The sequence below is a fragment of the Dendrobates tinctorius genome, unplaced genomic scaffold, assembly GCF_039654945.1.
Source record: "Dendrobates tinctorius isolate UK_male_01 unplaced genomic scaffold, ASM3965494v1 ptg000008l, whole genome shotgun sequence".
NCBI lineage: Eukaryota > Metazoa > Chordata > Amphibia > Anura > Dendrobatidae > Dendrobates > Dendrobates tinctorius.
This window is the reverse complement of record NW_027361676.1, coordinates 41,826,256-41,846,143: the sequence shown is the minus strand read 5'-3', so window position 1 is coordinate 41,846,143 and position 19,888 is coordinate 41,826,256. Positions and strand designations below refer to the sequence as shown.

The window sequence follows — 19,888 nt, the reverse complement described above, 5'->3', positions numbered from 1 at the left end:
TCACACCAGTTTGTTATTCCTCCTTGTGATTTCTAGTGAGACTTTATTGATGATGGTTAGCGCTTTGCTTCCATTTCCGTGCGCCCCATGTAACTGGAGAGTTCTCAAGAGCGCCATATTTGCGCCCTGTATTCGGCACCGTGGTTTGGTGGACATGCATTACTGACTGCGTTCTTATTTTTAGGATGAAAAACGTCAAATACTCAGAAGATTGAATCAGAACCTTAAAGCTCAGGAAGAGGTGGCATCAACAAACAAAGATACGGCAGGAAAGAGTGATGGCGGTGACGAGGAGCGCCAGCAAGAAAACAATGTAGCCGATCGCAAGAAGTGGCAAGCAGAAGGCCCAGTCATTCCCTTGTCGGAGCTGGCCCTTATCGAGGACACTTTATGTGCTGCCGACAGTAAGTACATGTGATGTGCACGAGATTTCACAGGTATCATCTCTTTGCAGTAACTGGAAAGTTCAACGTTTTCTGCCATTAAAAAAACAAATGGGAAAACCGTGGTAAAAATGCAGCGGGTGAACAGACACTTTGGCTGCACAGTTACTAGGCCACAGTAAATTTTAAAATATTAAAGCAGTTGTCCAGGTCTATAAAATCGATGGTCTATTCTTGTGATATACCGTCAATATCAAATTGGGAAAATCTATCTCCAAGTATCTTCTCTGCAGTCATCTGGTGGGGCTGTCGGGAGTCAGACCCCCTATTGATCAGGCATTGATGACCTGTAAGTCCAGAGAATCCCTTTATGGTGGCTTTCATGACAAGACTAGCTGCACTTGACAAGACTAGCTGCATGATATACTGCTGCTGCTAAGTATGAGCTGTGCGCTGTGACGTCCTGCTGGGACTTTGGGGTGGGAGCTGCTTCATTGACAGTATGGCTGCAGTGCTTCTCACATGGCTACTACAGAGAATGCTCACAAATACTGAATAATAAGATAAACTCGGTTGAGATAGGTGAAGCAATTTGCTGGAGGTCCACATTCAGCATGGGAGCCCTGTTAACCGGCTCCTTGCGGCGACTGGCAGGAGGCCATTAACAGGGCTCGTTTGGACCTCAGGGTTTTGCCAATTTATTCCCTCATCTCTAGAACTTGGTGATGGTATACTGAACTAAGTTTACTTTCAGTGTATAGTCTTATGCTTTACCAACATACCGTAATTTTTCTGTTTGATTATCATGTGTCCTTACCGGCCACATGAATGCAATCTCCTATGATGTGAGCTCTTATTTAGTAAGGACTGATTTATTTTAGTAGAGTATTTTGCTTTACATCCATAATATTCTATTTGGTTTGAGATGGATAAAGCCATACTTTTACTTCTAATCAGGAAGCAATATGACATTAAAGTGTTATTCCCAAAACCAAAATGTATCCCATATATTTGGGTCTCCAACAATCCCCAGCAGACGCACTCTCGCCCTCTGCTCCATTCATTGTGTTTGAGACTGGCAGAGAAAGCAAAGTACAGTGCTCAGCTGTTTCTTACATTCCCATATTTAAAGGTTTACACCCAAAAAAACAGGAAATTACCATCTATAAAATAGTGGCATAGCTTGCTGAATCCTCGGGATCCAACAGCTGGGCTCCCTGGCGATCCCAAGTTCTAGGCACGGAACCATGCGATCCTGAGTTCAGAGCTCTAAAACTCAGCAAATGGGGTTCTGCCGCTCTGTCCGAAATGAAGTTACTGCCAGAGGAATCCGAGTACAGCTCGAGAAGTCAAGAGTACAGCCCTTCACTATTTCTGGCAGTCCCATGAATGTAGCAGAGATTGAGCAGGCGCACCTCCAATTTTTTTCAAGATGGGGATGAAGAGTTCCATTCATAGAGTTTGAGAAACCCAAACTCCAATCCAGAACCCCAATCTTAGTAGCACTGGGGGTCCCAGCAGTTGGAACCCCAGTGGTCAGCATGCTTTCCCCTGGGATCTTATGCATAGTGGATAACTTTTTAATAGGAGGAGGCGATGACTGAACATTGCAATTCAATACTGTGCTCTGCTGAACCCCATTTTCTGGGTTCCAGACCTACATTCATGGGACCCCTATTGAGCAGTAAGAACTCCTATCCGTAAAATAGGGACTAACTTGAATTTCTGGTAAAATCCCATTAAGTTGGTTGCCCAGTTTCCCATAGTCTGCCTGCTTTGTGATCGCTTACTGGAACGCTCTGATGTGTAAGTATATATACAGACGGGACTTATTCTTCGCTGTACTCTGGATCTATTTGTTAATCTCCTTTAAACATTTTATTGGTGCAGCCACTCGTTCAGATTCTGTACTTTACATTTCTCCGAATGACAGAAGTGCACCTGTGCAGGAAAGCCTGGTGAGATGGGGCTCGTAAAGAGAGTAATGTGTTCCATTAAAGTGCATTATGCTACCTATTGTCACTACCTGATTTTATTTACGGTATGGGAAGGAGCTTAATCCTGGCCAATATGTTGTGTGACTACTCCATGTGGGGTTTCTGCATTGCTGAAAATGTATTAACAGAACCACATGGGCTCATATGTAAAAGAAAGCTAAAAAAAAATAATCTGGAATAGAAAACACCTTTGTGCAGATGTACGGTGCTATAGAGCGATTATACAGGTTTTCTGTAGTATCCAGTTTCACATTAGCAGCATATTTCTGCAGTTTAAGCAAAACTCCTACTGAGCGGTCAGATCTGCGCGGTGGTTCAGCTCATGAACTATAAATGAGGCCCATGCTGAAGATCTCAGACACAACACCGTATAGTTACCACTTCGGACCAAATTGTGGCCCTATAATAAGATAGGTGGAGGCCAAAGGGATGGATAATACTGTCGGCAGACCTATGGGGTCACAAAATATGCTGAGCACAGCTGTCCCATTGATATATCCAAAGGTTGTCCTTTTATAAGATACCATTGCAGGGAGGAAGGAGGAGAGCCGTCCAGCTGCAGGTCAGGGATGTTTGGCACAAGTAGCTCTTTAACCCTTGCCTATTTCTCCTTCGTCTCATTGGGGGACACAGAGACTGTGGGTGTGTGCTTCTGCCGTCTGGAGGCTGACACTAAGTATACAAAAAAAGAGTTAGCTCCTCCTCCGCCGCATACACCCTCGCCCCCAGACCGGGCGTAACTCAGTTTTTGCTTAGTGTCTGATGGAGGCACACGCAGTCTGGAGCTCCAGACTAGGTTGTTTTTTTTTTTTTTTTTTCCCTTTCTTTGAAGATAAGACAGGGGCGACGGATCCTATAGAGAGGGTCCGATCTCCCCAAATCACCAACGGGCGACCACGTGTGAGTAGTCCTCCACGTGTTTTCTCTCCCGCACCGAGGGACACATCTGGGACTTTTCCCCAGACAACCATTTTTTATGTCTGGCAAAGGGAAAGCTCACTCTTTCCTATACGCTGTTTGCGTTTCCTGTGGGGTCAGGCTGCCTAAGGCGCAGCCGGGTAAATTTTGCGAAGCCTGTGAGTCGGAGCGAGCCCAGGAGCCCCCCATTGTTGCAGAGCCCAGGGGTCAGGACCCCCCAGAATGGGCAGTGTCTTTATCGCATTCTATGATGTCCCTTACGAAGGCAATTGAGTCCCTTCGGGGCCCGGGCAGGGTCAAGGATGGTGGTCTGCCAGCGGAAGACAGCTCGTCCACGTCTCAGGACCCTTCGTCCGTTAGGGGCCGCTCCAGCACCAGACAAGCTCATGGTAAGAGAGCTCGTTCTCCGTCGGCCGGGCCCTCTGGGGAGTCGGCGGCGATTTTTAGGGCATCTCGTTCCCTGTCGCCAAGCTCAGGAAGCGATCAGGACGAGGGCGAGGAGGAGGAAGAGGAAGCCTGGAATCCAGAAAGCCTGGGATACCAGGACTCGGTGGACAGCCTCATTGAGGCGGTCAACCAGACTTTAGAGATCGAGGATGATGTGTCCACGGCCTCAGGTCACAAGGTCTCCTTCAAGAAAACCAGGCGTCCGCATAGAAGGTTTGCCACACATCCGGAGTTCGAGGAGCTAGTCCAGAAACATAGGGAACACCCGGATAAGCGCTTTGCAATGCAAAAGGCGCTGCAAGCAAAGTATCCGTTCCCTCCTGAACTCCATAAAGGGTGGGTGGAGTCGCCAGTAGTGGACCCACCGGTGTCACGTTTAGCATCAAGATCGCTATTGTCGATACCCAGCGGTTCTTCTATTAAGGACCCAACTGATCGCCTCATAGAGGGGCTTGCCCGCTCAGTGTATGAGGCAGCAGGGTCGGCTCTGGCCCCCTCCTTTGCGGCTACCTGGGTGGCTAAGGCCATGGTTTCATGGGCAGACACTCTGCATAGGGCCCTCCAAGACAGGGATCTGCCCGCGGAAATCTTGGAGGTGACAAATCAGATATCAGGAGCGAGTGATTATCTCGTCGGCGCCGCTCTGGATGCGGCCGAGTGTTCTGCTGTGGCAGCAGCAAATGCGATCGCCGTAAGGCGAGCATTATGGCTGAGATTATGGAAAGCGGATTCTATCTCTAAAAAATCCTTGACCTCATTGCCTTTTCAAGGCAATCGATTGTTCGGTGAAAAGCTTGATAAACTTATCTCAGAAGCCACAGGGGGGAAGAGTAGTTTTCTACCGCAGCAGAAGAGTTGGCCGGCATTCAGGCAGACGCAGAGGCGTTTTCGGCCCTTTCGTAGCTCCTGGAGGTGGACTTCGGCCAGGGCATCCACCTCCGCAAATGATGGTCAGATTAGAGAAAGGCAAGTTTCTTACAGGGCCAATCCGCTGGGTAGAGGCCGGGGCCGTTTGCCCAGAGCGAGGGGGGCCAGATCACAAAAGCCTCCAGCAAAATGACTCGAGGCACTTCGTACCTACGGACGACAGAGTGGGCGGACGCCTACTAAGGTTCAGCCACGTTTGGGTCGCAGTGGCACGCGACGCTTGGGTGGCAGAACTGATATCGTCCGGGTACAAGATAGAGTTTGTTGGACTCCCGCCACGGCGTTTCTTCCATTCCCGGCTCTCCGGAACAGAATCGCAGGCGGAAGGTCTGTTGCAGGCTATAATGACGCTACAGCGCAACGGGGTCATTGTCCCAGTGCCGAAAAGCGAAGAGACGCAAGGTTTTTACTCCAACCTGTTTTCAGTCCCCAAAAAGGACGGGACAGTAAGGCCAGTACTGGATTTAAAGATCCTGAACAAGTTTATCAGGGTCAGGCGATTCCGGATGGAATCCCTCCGTTCGGTCATTTCAGCCATGGATCCAGGGGAATTCCTGGCCTCGATCGATGTGCAGGATGCATATCTACACATCCCGATTTTTCCTCCACACCAGAGGTTCCTGCGTTTTGCGATCGGAGGGCGACATTTCCAATTTGTTACTCTGCCCTTCGGTCTGGCCACTGCCCCCAGAGTCTTTACAAAGATAATGGCGGTGGTTATGGCCATCCTGCATGCTCGGGGCATAACGGTACTACCCTACCTGGACGACCTTTTGGTAAAGGGGCCGTCGTTTCAGGCGTGCCAGGAGAATGTCGGTATCACTCTGGATACCCTGGCCCGCCTAGGTTGGCTGATCAATCGGAACAAGTCGTCCTTGGTTCCGGCTCAGAGAATCGTATTTCTAGGCATGGTTTTCGACACCTCCCAGGGGCTGGTGATCCTCCCTCAGGACAAGGCGCAAAGGATCAAACAGGGGGTACGGAACCTTCTTCAGCCGGGCTCCAGATCCATCCGGTACGGCATGAGTGTGTTGGGCAGAATGGTGGCGGCGATGGAGGCAATCCCGTTTGCCCAGTTCCATCTCCGTCTGCTTCAACATGCGCTCTTGTCAGCATGGGACCGAAGGCTGCTTTCCCTCAATCATCGGTGCAGTTTGTCTCCACCGGTCCGACGGTCACTCCAGTGGTGGACTCGCGACTCGTCTCTGGTTCAGGGGAAACCCTTTCCCCCGGAACAGTGGTTGGTGGTGACGACCGATGCAAGCCTGCAGGGTTGGGGTGCAGTTTTCCAGAGTCACACAGCCCAGGGGCGGTGGTCCTTTCGGGAGGTAATTCTCCCGATCAACATTCTGGAGATACGGGCAATACGATTGGCCCTGCAACATTTTCAGCGTTGGCTGACAAACCGGCCGGTGCGCGTTCAGTCGGACAATGCTACAGCGGTAGCGTATGTGAACCATCAGGGGGGCACGCGCAGCCAGGCAGCCATGCGCGAGGTCGGGCTGGTACTGCGTTGGGCCGAGAAAAACCACGTGGTAATTTCAGCGGTGCACATTCCGGGAATCGAAAACTGGGCGGCGGATTTTCTCAGCCGACAGGGGGTCGCGGCAGGGGAGTGGTCCCTGCACCCCGAGGTTTTTCAACAGATCTGCCAACGGTGGGGGACACCAGACGTGGACCTTATGGCATCCAGAGAGAACGCCAAGATTCAAAGATTCGTCGCTCGATCCCTCGACCCGCAGGCAATCGCAGCAGACGCTCTGGTGCTTCCGTGGAGCCAGTTTCGGCTCCCGTACTTGTTCCCCCCGCTACCTCTGCTTCCAAGAGTCATCAGAAAGATAAGGAGAGAGAGGGTTCCAGCAATTCTGCTGGCCCCAGACTGGCCTCGGCGGGCCTGGTATGCAGATCTGGTTCAACTAGTGGTGGACGTACCCTGGCGTCTCCCAGATCGGCCGGACTTACTGTCCCAGGGGCCGATCTGCCATCCGAACTTAGGGGCCCTGTGTTTGACGGCGTGGCCATTGAATCTTGGCTGTTAACGCAGGCAGGATTCAGGCGCGATGTGGTGGCCACGATGGTGAGTGCCCGAAAGCCTTCCTCGGCGAAGGTATATCATCGGACTTGGGAAGTGTTTTTCCGTTGGTGTAGGGATCGCGGAGTGGCTCCTCTGGTTTTTTCGATCCCCAACGTACTGGCTTTTCTGCAGGCAGGGCTGGACGCGGGATTGGCTCCGAGTTCGCTCAGAACGCAAGTCTCGGCCCTGTCGGTGCTTTTCCAACGAAAGGTCGCTTCGGTCTGGCAGGTTAGGACGTTTATGCAAGGGGTCGCACATTTAGTACCCCCCTATAAGGCACCGATGGAATCATGGGACCTGAACTTAGTGCTCAGGGCCCTTCAGGAACCTCCCTTCGAACCGTTACAAGAAGTCTCCTTACCTTACCTGTCCAGGAAGGTCGTTTTTCTGGTAGCGATAACATCTATTAGGCGGGTTTCGGAACTGGCGGCTTTATCTTGTAAACCGCCGTTCCTGACTTTTTATAAGGATAAAGTAGTTTTAAGGCCAGCTCCCCCCTTCTTGCCGAAGGTTGTCTCTGCATTCCATATCAACGAAGACATTGTCTTACCCTCGTTTTGCCCGGCACCGGTGCATAGGGTAGAAAAGGCATTGCACACCCTGGATCTGGTAAGAGCCCTTAGGAGATATGTGACAAGGACAGCGCCATTCCGCCAGACAGACTCTCTATTCGTGATTCCAGAAGGGCGGCGGAAGGGACTCGCTGCGTCCAGAGCGACTTTGGCCAGATGGGTTCGTCTGACAGTCCAAGAATCATATCAAATCAGTGGCACGCCGGTTCCGGCAGGGATCAGGGCACACTCGGCTCGAGCAGTGGGTGCCTCATGGGCACTGCGACACCAGGCTTCAGCGGAACAGGTGTGCAAAGCAGCTACCTGGTCCAGTTTGCATACGTTTGTCAAACATTATAACGTATATACCCAGGCATCCTCGGATGCAAGCCTGGGAAGAAAGATTCTCCAGGCAGCAGTTGCGCACCTCTAATCAGGGGCGCAAAATAGCATGGATTGGGTGAGCTAAGATCCCGCCCAGGGACTGCTTTAGAACGTCCCACAGTCTCTGTGTCCCCCAATGAGACGAAGGAGAAACATGGATTTTTGTGAGTACTCACCGTAAAATCCTTTTCTCCGAGACGCTCATTGGGGGACACAGCACCCACCCTATTAGCCAGTTGGCATCTGTTTATTTTGAATTATACAAATCCTTATGTAAGGATCAGGGTGGTCCCTTTTTCAGACGTATAATTTCTTGCCTGAGTTTAAGGCGCGTTCTCCTACTGCTTATGCACTAAACTGAGTTACGCCCGGTCTGGGGGCGAGGGTGTATGCGGCGGAGGAGGAGCTAACTCTTTTTTTGTATACTTAGTGTCAGCCTCCAGACGGCAGAAGCACACACCCACAGTCTCTGTGTCCCCCAATGAGCGTCTCGGAGAAAAGGATTTTACGGTGAGTACTCACAAAAATCCATGTTTTTGTTTGCTATTCGAATGTATCGAATACAGATAAGACTGTCGGTGGAGTAATAAAGATGGATTTGGAGGAAAGACAAAGACGTGAATGGGGGAAGAGTCCGGCTGAGTCAGTTATGAAGATATTGGGGGAAGCACAGCTCCAACTCCAGACGGAACTTCTGCAAGCCACCAGTGGTGAGAATTACGTACATGATCGTCTGCATTAAAGTGGGTAAATTCACCTGTTAAATATCCTACCAGACATTGTTTAGTGGTTGATGTCTCTGTCAAGCCACGTGACTGCTGCATGTAATCACTGACTGCAGCGGTCTTGCACTAGAGCCTGCTGAGATCATTGATTGGCTGAAGTGGTCCCAAGGTTAGGCAGGGTGGGATGTCATCTTTCTACACAGTTACCAAAGACTGACAGGGAACACGAGCGCAGCAAATCTACCTTGGTGGCACATTTGGCATGTGATTATTTCGCTACAGCTTTTGGTATCTTGGCGAACCCCTTTTTATAGTGTTGTCAAGTAGCACACCTATCCAGGGGTCTGTAAGCTCAGCCCTGTTCCCTTCACTGAAACCGAGTCATCATTTACATGAGTGATAGAAAACAGACTTTTATTTTTGAAACTCCTGGACAGCTGGAGTTGAGCAAAATGAGTGGCAGCAGCCATGTTGGTACTCCTTGACTGCCAGATCAGTTCCTCATACTTGCCAGCCTCCAAGGTGCTTCTTATCATTAACAGACCCTTTGACGTGATGACTGCTGATCATGTTGTGGGGCCTATTATCCAAAGGTGGTGCCAAGATGCCGACAGGTGATGGGAAGTTTGCCAGCGCTCTGGTCTGACAGCCATGGAGTGCTGTCATGGCCGCTGGACCAGAGTCCTGTGAATCCTCTTGCTAAACTATGTGTTTATTCCTTTCAACACATTAGTGATCATGGAAAAATATGACATACAGAGCAGGAAAGGACAGCGAGAGCTCAGGAGGCACATTCGGCCACTCTTCTGTCCCATGCGTACCATACTAAGGCTTGTACCACCATGAAGTCATGAATGTACATCTTCATGTACATTCCACAGGTCCAGGTGATATAAAGACCACTGCGACAAGCACTGAGACAACCCAGCTACATGAGGAGGAAATATGCAAAGATCTCGCTGCAGATATGGATTCATTAATCTCCCCTGACATGCAGAATGTGCCGGTGGTGGAAGAAGCCATATCCTCAGTGAATGTTGCCATGATATCCCAATCAGAAATGGCTCCAGTTGGTAAGTGGACAACAAAAAACCTAGAACTAGCAATGGCAGTGAATTTTATTGAGAGGTTACCGCTCTTGGATTGTCACTTCTGCAAATTAAATAACTGTAATTAATGGAATTTTCTTTAAGGTAAGTGGACTCCACAAACGCTCTTATAGATCCATAATAGCAAACCGATCAAGTACTCAGTCTCCCCAGGTCCAGCTGAAGCGACCTGCCGCTGTTCTGGTCTCGAGTTTTGGTTGCAGTGGTAATGTCACATTGACAGCATACATCACCGCTGCAGTCAATCACTGAGTTCAGTGGTAGTGCCAATGTCAGGTCATTGCCTTAACTGAAACACTGGGGCCAAAACTACCGGTTTTGGAACGTAAAGTGTGAGCACCTGCTCTGTTGTTGTTTTAGGTATGAAAGTGCGTTTAGGACCCACTTTCCATAAAGTGGAAAATCTTTATAACCCCCGGAGCAAGCTTACTTGAATTTGGTCATTAGTTGCAACCGGTATAAACATGGCTGAGTGTCCTCTCTCCCTTAGTAATTCAGCCTAATATACATGTAGGTGTTTGTAGAAGTGTAATACGTAGATGCTCATCACCTTCCATTCTAAACTCACCTTTATTTTATACTCCATGTACACTGCAGCCAGGGTCTTTCCGGTAAGCCGGGGACTGCTACTTACAGGCATGAGCGTACCTTTTTATGTACTTTTTAGGAAAGATTAACCTTCTAGGTTTTTGTATTTGGTTGAACACTTAAGAAATACCAATATATAGCAATGGGCACTCATGGCTGATGTATGCTGTAAGCTTATACAGTGATATATGCTTGAGGCTTCCTTCTCCGCTATATGTCGGAGAAGCAAGGTGAACATAGTCTTACAATGTAAGAAAAATGGTTGATCAAAAATAAATACATTAACGCCCCTTTCCATACCGGTGGCTAAAGCTGCCCAGTAGTGCTTACATCTAGACTAGTATGTATTACTTTACTACCAGGCTCCTTTGGTACAGATATGCTGCCATTTCTTTTTATTCTTTTCTCATAGACGTATGTTGCCCTCGCGCCTATTCTGTCCTTGCTCATTTGCTCTCTTGCTCTATAAGATTTTAAATAATTTTTTCCATTGCAAAAATGTGGCAACATGTTGACTTGTTTTACAGGTGAGCTCCATGTCCTCAGTGATGGAGATCGTTCATCACAGACCCCAACTCAGGATGAAGAGACAGATGAAAGATCTCCTATTATTGTGGACCTATTGGAAGGATCAGTTGCATCCAAACCGGAAGGGTGTCTTGCTCCCATTCAGGAGCAGGTTGATCCGGTCTCTGATTCTCACCACGTTGAGGACCGATCATGTGGTAAGCGGCCATTTTTGTCTTGTTTTCTATTTAATCACTTGTATTTTATCTTATCCTTTGAAAATAACGTCTAAGGCCTCTTTCAGACATCCGTCTGTCACCATCAGTCAAAATCCGCCGTTTTGCAAAAAAAACGGATCCGCCATTTTTTTTGGCGGATCCGTTTTTTTCTCCATTGAGTTGCATTACCGGCGGATCTTGACGGATGGTCATCCGTTGGATCCGTTTTTATACGGATCCGCCAAAATTTTGGCGTCTGCCGACTTGCCCGGACGGACAATGAAACATTTTTTTGGCCGGCCGGATCCACATTTTACAGTGCGCATGCCCGGAGGAATTCACTCAGCCGGAAATTTAACCCTAACTCTGTTCTGGCGGCTGAAAAATCATCTCTCTCTTTTTCTCTCTCTCTTTTTCTCTCTCTCTCTTTCTCTTTCTCTCTCCCTTTCTCTCTCTCTTTTTCTCTTTTCCTTTCTCTCTCTCTTTCTCTCTATTTTTCTCCTTCTCTCTCTTTTTCTCTTTCTCTCTCTCTTTTTCTCTCTCTCTCTTTCTCTCTCTCTCTCTCTCTCTCTCTCTTTTTCTCTCTCTCTCTTTCTCTCTTTCTCTCTCTCTCTCTCTCTCTCTTTCTCTCCTTTTCCAGGCACGGTTTCCTTTAAATTTCTCCCTTATCCGGATCCGTCAAAATAACGGTGCGGTGACCAGGGCTGTGGAGTCGGAGTCGGAGTCAGTGCTCATTTTGGTGGAGTCGGAGTCGGAGTTGGAGTCGGTATAAAATGGACCGACTCCGACTACTAAAATATATAATAAATTGGGTACAGTAGTTCAATGCAGGATGTGCTGAATATTTTTTCATAGGAGTTTGGGAAAGTTATGAAATGTCCTATAAATGGCTGTTATATTCCTGATCTAAGGCTACATTCACACACAGCATTTTTCCTGTGTTTTTTGAGGATACGTTTTTCAGCTGCAAAAGCTGATCATCTTTTTAAAAAAACTGCATCACCTGAAAGGTTTTTGAGCTCATAGATAATGTTTTCAATAGAGCAGATTTCCAATCTGCTTTTGCTATCTATATATCCATTTATCCATATCTGTCTATCCATATCGTATCTGTACCAAAAAGAATGAAAACCGGGTAGTACACCAATATATATTCTGTTCTATCTAAATATCTTGATTATTGGATCATAAAAATGATTAAATGTCTGAGGTTCACATTGTACTACAATAAATTTTTCACTTAAATATAAGCAATATGTGTGGGAGTCGGAGTCGTGGAGTCGGAGTTGGAGTCGGAGTCGGTGTAAGGCCGGTTTCACATTAGCGCTTTTTAAGCGCACGGCCGGGGGTAGCTCCGCCCCCGAGCCGGCTCTCTGCCCGGCGTGCCCGCCCCTTGCTTGTAGCGCCGCCTACTAGCGGACAGCGGCGCCTGCGATCGGCGCACCCTATCTTTAGCATAGGGTGCGCAGATCGTGCGCAGGCCGTGCGCTAGTTGCGCTTTGACCTGCGCTGCGCACTTTTGACGGTGCGCCGTGCGCGCCAAAATCCGAAAAGTTCGCTTAAAAAGCGCTAATGTGAAACCGGCCTAAGGGAAATTGAGGAGTCGGAGTCGCAGGTTTGGCTTACCGACTCCACAGCCCTGGCGGTGACACCCGTTTGTTTCAATCCGACAACGGATCCGTTTTTTGCCATTTTGGCGGATTTCAACTGAGCTAAAAACCGGATGTGTGAAACAGGCCTAACCAGAAACACTTGTTAGTGTAGCTTTAAAGGGAATCTGTCACCCCATTTTAGCCCTATAAGGCCACAGCCATCAGGGGCTTATCTACAGCATTCTGTATTGCTGTAGATAAGCCCCCAATGTACCCTGAAAGATAATAATAACACGTTAGATTATGCTCACCGGGGGGTGGGCGGGGTCAGGTGCGGTGAGTGTCACGGTCCGGTCCGGCGCCTCCCATCTTCATACGATGATGTCCTCCTCTTTGCTTCTCCCTCGGCTCCTGCGCAGGCATACTTTATCTGCCCTGTTGAGGGCAGAGTAAAGTACTGCAGTGCGCAGGCGCCGGGAAAGGTCAGAGGGGTCCGGTGCCTGCGCACTGCAGTACTCTGCTCTGCCCTCAACAGGGCAAATAAAGTACGCCTGTGCAGGAGCCAAGGGAGAAGCAAGGAGGAGGACATCATTGAAGATGGGAGGCGCTGGACCGGACGGCGACACCCATCGAACCAAACCGGACGCCGGGGTGAGTATAATATAACTCTTTTTTTCTTATCTTTCAGGTTACATCGGGGGCTTATCTACAGCATTAAAGAATGCTGTAGATAAGCCCCTGATGGCGGTGGCTGCAGTGATAGGGCTAAAATGCGGTGACAGATCCCCTTTAAAGGGGTTGTCCGACACACAAAATGTCTCTTTTTAACCCCTAGCCACTTCTGCAATCCCTATATCTCTCTTACTTTCCATCCTTTCACGTTCCACTCGAGTCCCAGAATTCACTGGGGAGTCTTAAACGCGACATGATCAAGAAGATGGCCCTGCAGTCACTTCCCGCAGCTTTGATCACCCGCTTTGAAGTAGGACGTCATTATGGAATGGCGTTGCGTTCATGTACCACAGCTTTTTCAACACTGCCCTCTGATGACTTGTTAAATCAGTAGCAGTGAAAGCAATGAAAAGTGATGAAGTGCATCCCCAAAACTTCTGTTACTGTCCTGAAATGGACCATTAACAGGGAATGGCGCTGCGGTCACTCCTCCTGCTTTTATCACCACCACTCCCTGATGACTTCCTATTTCGGGGGTTGATTTGAAGATGCAGGGATATTTTAGACATCGGACGGTCCCTATACGCCAGCCATACACTTTATATAGCAGTGAGCAGATGGATTTTCTCCATGGACAACAGCTATGTGTGGAGGCTCCTCCATAAACACGCATGGTCTTCTCCTCTGATGCAGAGATCTCAGGCTTAGGCTTGTTGTTCTTTTTCCTGGTAGCGGATAATGGTTAGGTCAACATACACATTAAATCCTCGTCTGAAATTGATGACACTTATCTAAGGTGTAAGGGTCCCGTTACACGAAGTGACGCACCAGCGATCCCGACAACGATACGACCTGGTAAGGATCGCTGGTACGTCGCTACATGGTCGCTAGTAAGCTGCCAAACAGGCTGATCTACTCAAAGACACAGCAATGATACGGCGATCCATATAACGACCTCGGCGGTCGTTGGGACCTTGTCACACAGCAGCTATTCGGACGGCTCCCGCCTGACCTCTGCGTCGTCAACGAGGTCGCTCGTCGTTTTTATGGTGTCAAACACAGCGATGCATGCTGGCCAGCGGGACACCAACGATCAAAAAATGGTCTAGGACATTCGAGCACGATCAGCAATATCGCAGCGGGGGCCCGGTCGTCGCTATGTGTCACACGTAGCGAGGTCGCTGTTGTGTCACAAAACCTGTGACGTTTCAGCGATCTCGCTAACTATCTCGCTATGTGTGAAGTACCCTAAAGCTGGAGTCACACATAGCGACTCACCAGCGATCTTGACAACGATATCAATGTGTCAGGATCGCTGGTGAATCGCTATGTGATCGCTGGTGAGCTGTCAAACAGACAGCTTCACCAGCTTCACAGCGTCGCTGTGCACGTTAAAACCAGCACGCTGATGCAGGAAGCTGGTAACTAACGTACACATCGGGTATCCAAGGGACGTGCGTCCCTAGATACCCGTTGTGTACGTTAATTACCAGCTCCCTGCATCAGCGCGCTGGTAGCTAACGTACACATCGGGTATCTAAGGGACGCACGTCGTACATTAGTTACCACCAGATCACTGGTCTCCCGCCTGTCACACGCAGCGATGCGTGGTGGCCAGCGGGAGACCAGCGACCAAAAAAAAAGTCCTGGCCTTTCCTGCAGCGATCAGCAATACCGGCAGGGGGGCCAGTCGCTGATCGCTGTCACACACAGCGATCTCGCTAGTAAGATCGCTGTTGTGTCACAAAAATTGTGACTCAGCAGTGATCTCGCTAGCGAGATCGCTATGTGTGACGGGGCTTTTAAGGCCAGGGTAGAGATCTTCCTAGAGGAACATGCTGCATTCTCAAGGACTGCAGGAATAAACCTGTAGGAAAGCTGCCATTGAGCAGGATGCCCGGTGTACAGTAGTGTCCCTTCCTGACCAACGCCACGTATGGGGGCTTCCATATTCTTTATCCTACAATCTTTCTAATCCAGATTTATTCATTGATATATACATATGTAACCAGCATTTTTAAAGTAATAACTTTGCATATGATTTGCCGCGCTGCCTATTATCTGTAGCATACAAAGACCCCATACGTTCTAATATTCGTCATGCTGTCATCCTTCTATCTGATAATAATTCCCGTAGTAGTAGGTAGGGTTGCGTCTTTGCACACGCCTGTCCTCAGTCTGAATGTTTCCATTGACTTCTCATATGATCGGCGGATCATCCGCTCGGGCGGTTGTGACTTTCCCGCTGCTGTATGGCATTATGCATGGCATGCTAATAATGGGTTTCTTTCTAGTGATATGAATGCCCATTATCATGGCACTTTCTGTGGACATGCTGAAGTGCAATGCAGATAAGTGACTGCCAGGGGACTGGCGTGTCAGGCCTTCGTGTGTTTTTTCACCCCTTTAATGCTCACTTGGGACTTTCTGTTCTCGTCCCTTTTCATCTTTTTCACACCATATCATACAATGTCCTTTTAAGCCAGTAATGAGCCAGGTCTGGTTAATGTCCGCTCTTCATTTTGTTTATCCATGTGTACAAAGGAGAAGGGAATCAATATGTTTTAAGTGATAATGTCCAATTTTATCCAGATGCCTTTCAAGTCAGCCTGCGAAGCGTCCTCATGAGATGTGCTCCGCTATGACGTAATCGCCCCAGCAGAGAAAATGACCTTTAAGGACATTACACAGGTTTCCGTCTGATTTAGCTCAAACATGTCAGGGTGACGTTTTATGGTGCAAATGTTTTTGCAGTTGCTTTTTGTATAGATTTGGCCATTACCATGTCAAGCTGTCAGGAAGCAAAGCCAACCATCAGTGTTGCCTTGAATTCTTCTATGACTCCTGCCTGAAGGGTTAATCCAGGGCTTTAGAATATATCAAGCTGCTTGTATTGAGAGGCACTGGGTGGCCGGAGTGGTTAGCCACTTTATCCATAGACTGACTTCTAAAGACTCTGACAATGCTGTGCCAGCGGGACCGGGCGTGATGCCATTCATAGCGCCAGGGCTCCTCTGGGTAGAAAGGTAATGAAGGAGGAGGGCAGAAATATTAATAGACATCATCAGTTTTCTCTTCTTTACCAAGCAGTTCAGTATTTTCTCCTTCGCCTCATTGGGGGACACAGATACTGTGGGTGTATGCTTCTGCCGCTAGGAGGCTGACACTAAGTGAAAAAAAGAGGTTAGCTCCTCCTCCGCAGTATACACCCTCGCCCCTATTGCGGGCGGAAATCAGTTTTTTTGCTTAGTGTCCTATGGAGGCACACACAGTCTGGATCTCTCCAGACTATTTTTTTTCTAGTTTACTATGAAGATGAGACAGGGGCGACGGATCCTATTGAAAGGGTCCGATCTCCCCAAACCATCAACGGGCGAGCACGCGTTGAGTATCGTCTCCGCGTCTACTTTCCCGCACCGAGGGACATATCTGGGACTTTTCCCTAGACTTCTATTTTTGTTTGTTATTTTATGAAGATGAGACAGGGGCAACGCATCCTATTGAAAGGATCCGATTTCCCCAAACCATCAACGGGCGAGCACGTGCGAGTATCCCTCCACATATCCTTTCCCGCGACGTGGGACATTATGCCGGACTTAGCCCTGTCCACCCCTAGGTATTGAAACCATGGGCTTGCACAGAGGCACAAGACTAGTCTGTGCGGCCCCCACTGCTCCACCAACGCTAGACGGCGGTGCTGCAAGGTGGCGGACAGTCCCTCTCCTCACCCCCTGAAGGGGTTAGATGGAGCTAGGGTGCCTGCACCGTCCTATTTTTTATCAAAGACCCCCTCACATACCTGCGCTCAGGCTGAAGAGGATCATCGGTGAGGAGAGGGTCGGGGAGGGCTCCTGCGAAGATTTCGGGCTGGAGCCCACAGCCGCAGCGCCTCGCGGCGTCCACTAGCCATTCAAGAGAGGGGCTGGATCCGGACAGGAACGCTGCGCCAGTCAGTAGCGCCACTTTTGGTACGGCGCCCCCCCAGTCGGGTAGGGGAAAAATTGAGGCCGCGGCTTCGGCCGGAGCTAGGCCGCGGCCGGAAGTTCCGCCCTCGGGGCCGCGTGCCATTTCCAGCAGCCCGCCCCGCACTCGGCGGTGGTAAAAATCGAGGCCCCGGCTTCGGAGCACAGGGTAGGCCGCAAAGTGGGAGTACCGCCCCTAGAGCGATTTTACAGGCTGGTGCGCGCCACAGATGTCGGCGCGCGATTTAAAGGAAGCATCCAGGTCGGGGGGCGCAGGACTGGGTTAAGTGCTGCCCGAGAGGCCACGCTATAGGGAAAAACGAGGGGCTACCTCTTCCTCATTTCCCCAGCAGCGGACAGATACAGCATGTCCGAAAAAAGCAAAGACGCACACGTTCTTTTACGCGGCATGCATCTCTTGTCGTGCTGCGTTTCCGCGGGCACAGAGCAAGCATTTATGCGAAGCCTGCGAATCCAAACGTGCTCAGGAGCCCTCCCCTGCGACCGCGACCGATGTGTCAAATCCCCCGGAGTGGGGCCGATCACTGTCACAGTACATGGCATCGCTTGCGAGAGCAATAGAATCCCTTCAAGCCCCAGATAGGGGCAGGGACAGTGTCTCGCCGCCTTTAGAGGGAACCTCCACCTCACAGGAGCCTCCGGCCTGCAGGGGCCCCCCTCACTCCAGGCAGACCCGGGGGAAAAGAATCCACACGGTGTCGCCCAGTCCATCCGGTGCCTTCGGCATCGGTAAGATCTGCTTCTCGCTCCCCGTCACCAGTGGTTGATAGCGAGCAGACCTCAGATTGCGACTCAGACGAGCCCATTGACCTGGACACTCCAGAGTCACGTGAAACAGTGGACAGCCTCATAGAAGCCATCAATCAGACCCTGGGGATTGAGGATGATACCGCAGCGGCTACGGGGCATAAAGTGGCATGTAAACGAGTAAAGCGGCCGCACAGAATTTTTTCCTCTCACCCTGATGACATAGTGCAGCGGCACAGAGAACGTCCAAAATGGCATTTTTCTTGGGTTAAAGGGCACTCGAAACGCGTTATCCGTTTGCTCCGGACCTCCGTAAACAATGGATGGAATCCCCGATAGTGGATCCTCCGGTTTCACGCCTGGCCACGAAGACCCTGTTATCTGTACCTAGTGTTTCCTCGATTAAAGATCCCACGGACTGCCTTATTGAGAGCCTAGCTCGTTCAGTATATGAGGCGTCAGGGTCTGCACTCGCTCCCTCGTTCGCAGCAACTTGGGTAGCCAAGGCTATGATATCATAGTCAGAAACATTAAACAAGGTCGCGCAGGAGCAGGATCTACCTGCAGAGATCTCGGAGGTCACATGTCAGATGACGATAGCCGGAGATTATGTATTGAATGCGTCTTTGGATGCGGCCAATTGTTCAACACTTGCTGCCGCTAATGCAATCTCTATCTGAAGAGCCCTACGGTTGAGGACATGGCGGGCCGATTCTACTTCCAAGAAGTCCTTGACTTCCCTGCCTTATCAGTGCGGCCGCCTATTTTTGGATCAACTTATCTCCGACTCCACAGGAGGAAAGAGTGGGTTTCTCCCTCAACAGAAGGTTAAATCGTTTTTTCGGCACCCGGTTCAAGCACGTTTTCGGGCCTCTCGCAGTGCCACTGGCCATTCTAGGCCGGGCGTGACGGCATTGGTCAGGTGGCGGCCGCTAAGCAGCCTGAGCCTGGTCCGGGACCCGAATAGGAGACCGGTCCGGGATCATGCGTTAAAAGACTCCGGGTGGACTACGGGGCCCAATTCCGCCACCTCAGGCCGCCCCAATCAGGATAGGGAGCGGCAGATCATATAGAGCTAACCCATTGGGGAGAATGCGTGCTCAACAGGCCAGATCGAGGGGACCCAGATCCTAAGGATCATCGGCCAAATGACTCGAGGTCTTTACCAGACGACACCAGCAAAGTGGGCGGCCGCCTACTCTGTTTTCACCACGTCTGGGCTAACATCGCTCATGACGCATGGGTAAAATAATTGGTGTCCTCAGGTTACAGAATAGAATTTGTCAGATACCCTCCAAGATGTTTTTTTCTTTCCCGGCTTCCCAGGGTGGATACCCAGGTAAGGGCTCTATTGGGAGCCATCAAGTCGCTCCTGCACAACGGAGTCATTGTTCCAGTGCCGGAAGACGGAAGAGCTTAGGGGTTTTATTCCAACCTTTTTGCGGTTCCCAAAAAGGACGGGTCTGTCAGGCCTGTTTTTGGACCTAAAGCTTCTGAACAAATTCATCAGGATCAGACATTTCCGGATGGAGTCTCCGTTCAGTCATAGCGGTCATGGAGCAGTGAGAATACTTGGCCCAATTGACAGCCAGGACGCATTTCTGCATATTCCCATTTTTTCCTCCTCATCAGAGGCAGCTACGCTTTGCCATCAGCGTTCAGCATTTTCAGTTCGTAGCGCTACCCTACGGGCTAGCCACGGCTCCCAGAGTGTTCACAAAAGTTATGGCAATTGTCAGGGCCACACTCAGTGGCGTATCTAGGGGGGGGCAGCCGGGGCCGTTGCCCCGGGCGCAGCCAGCAGGGGGGCGCAGTTGGGCCGCCTAATGCAGGGTCCTCCCTGGCGGCTGCGTTCTGCCGCCCCCTGGCCTGGGAGTCGGCGGTTCTCTGTGTCAGCTGTCAAGCTGACAGCCGGCGCAGAGAAGGAGGCCGTGCCGGCTCCCAGGGAGCAATTGTACTGGCGTCTATACAGACGCCAGTACTATTGAAGCTCTGACCGCCGGGCCAGAGCGACGTCAGCAGCGTGATCAGGTCATGTGATCACGCTGCTGACGTCACTCCCCGGC

The 19,888-nt window shown here is 50.1% G+C and overlaps 1 protein-coding gene across 3 annotated transcripts in view; it reads left to right on the top strand.

Annotated features, from left to right (window-relative positions):
- Positions 1-19,888, top strand: part of NEK1 (NIMA related kinase 1) — a 214,901-nt gene that overhangs the window by 115,626 nt on the left and 79,387 nt on the right. For all 3 annotated transcript variants that reach the window (XM_073577224.1, XM_073577228.1, XM_073577219.1), the window contains 4 exons: positions 185-404; positions 8,248-8,391; positions 9,288-9,479; positions 10,631-10,828. In XM_073577224.1, the coding sequence (XP_073433325.1) occupies positions 185-404; positions 8,248-8,391; positions 9,288-9,479; positions 10,631-10,828 (754 nt within the window). The remainder of the gene's footprint in view (positions 1-184; positions 405-8,247; positions 8,392-9,287; positions 9,480-10,630; positions 10,829-19,888) is intronic.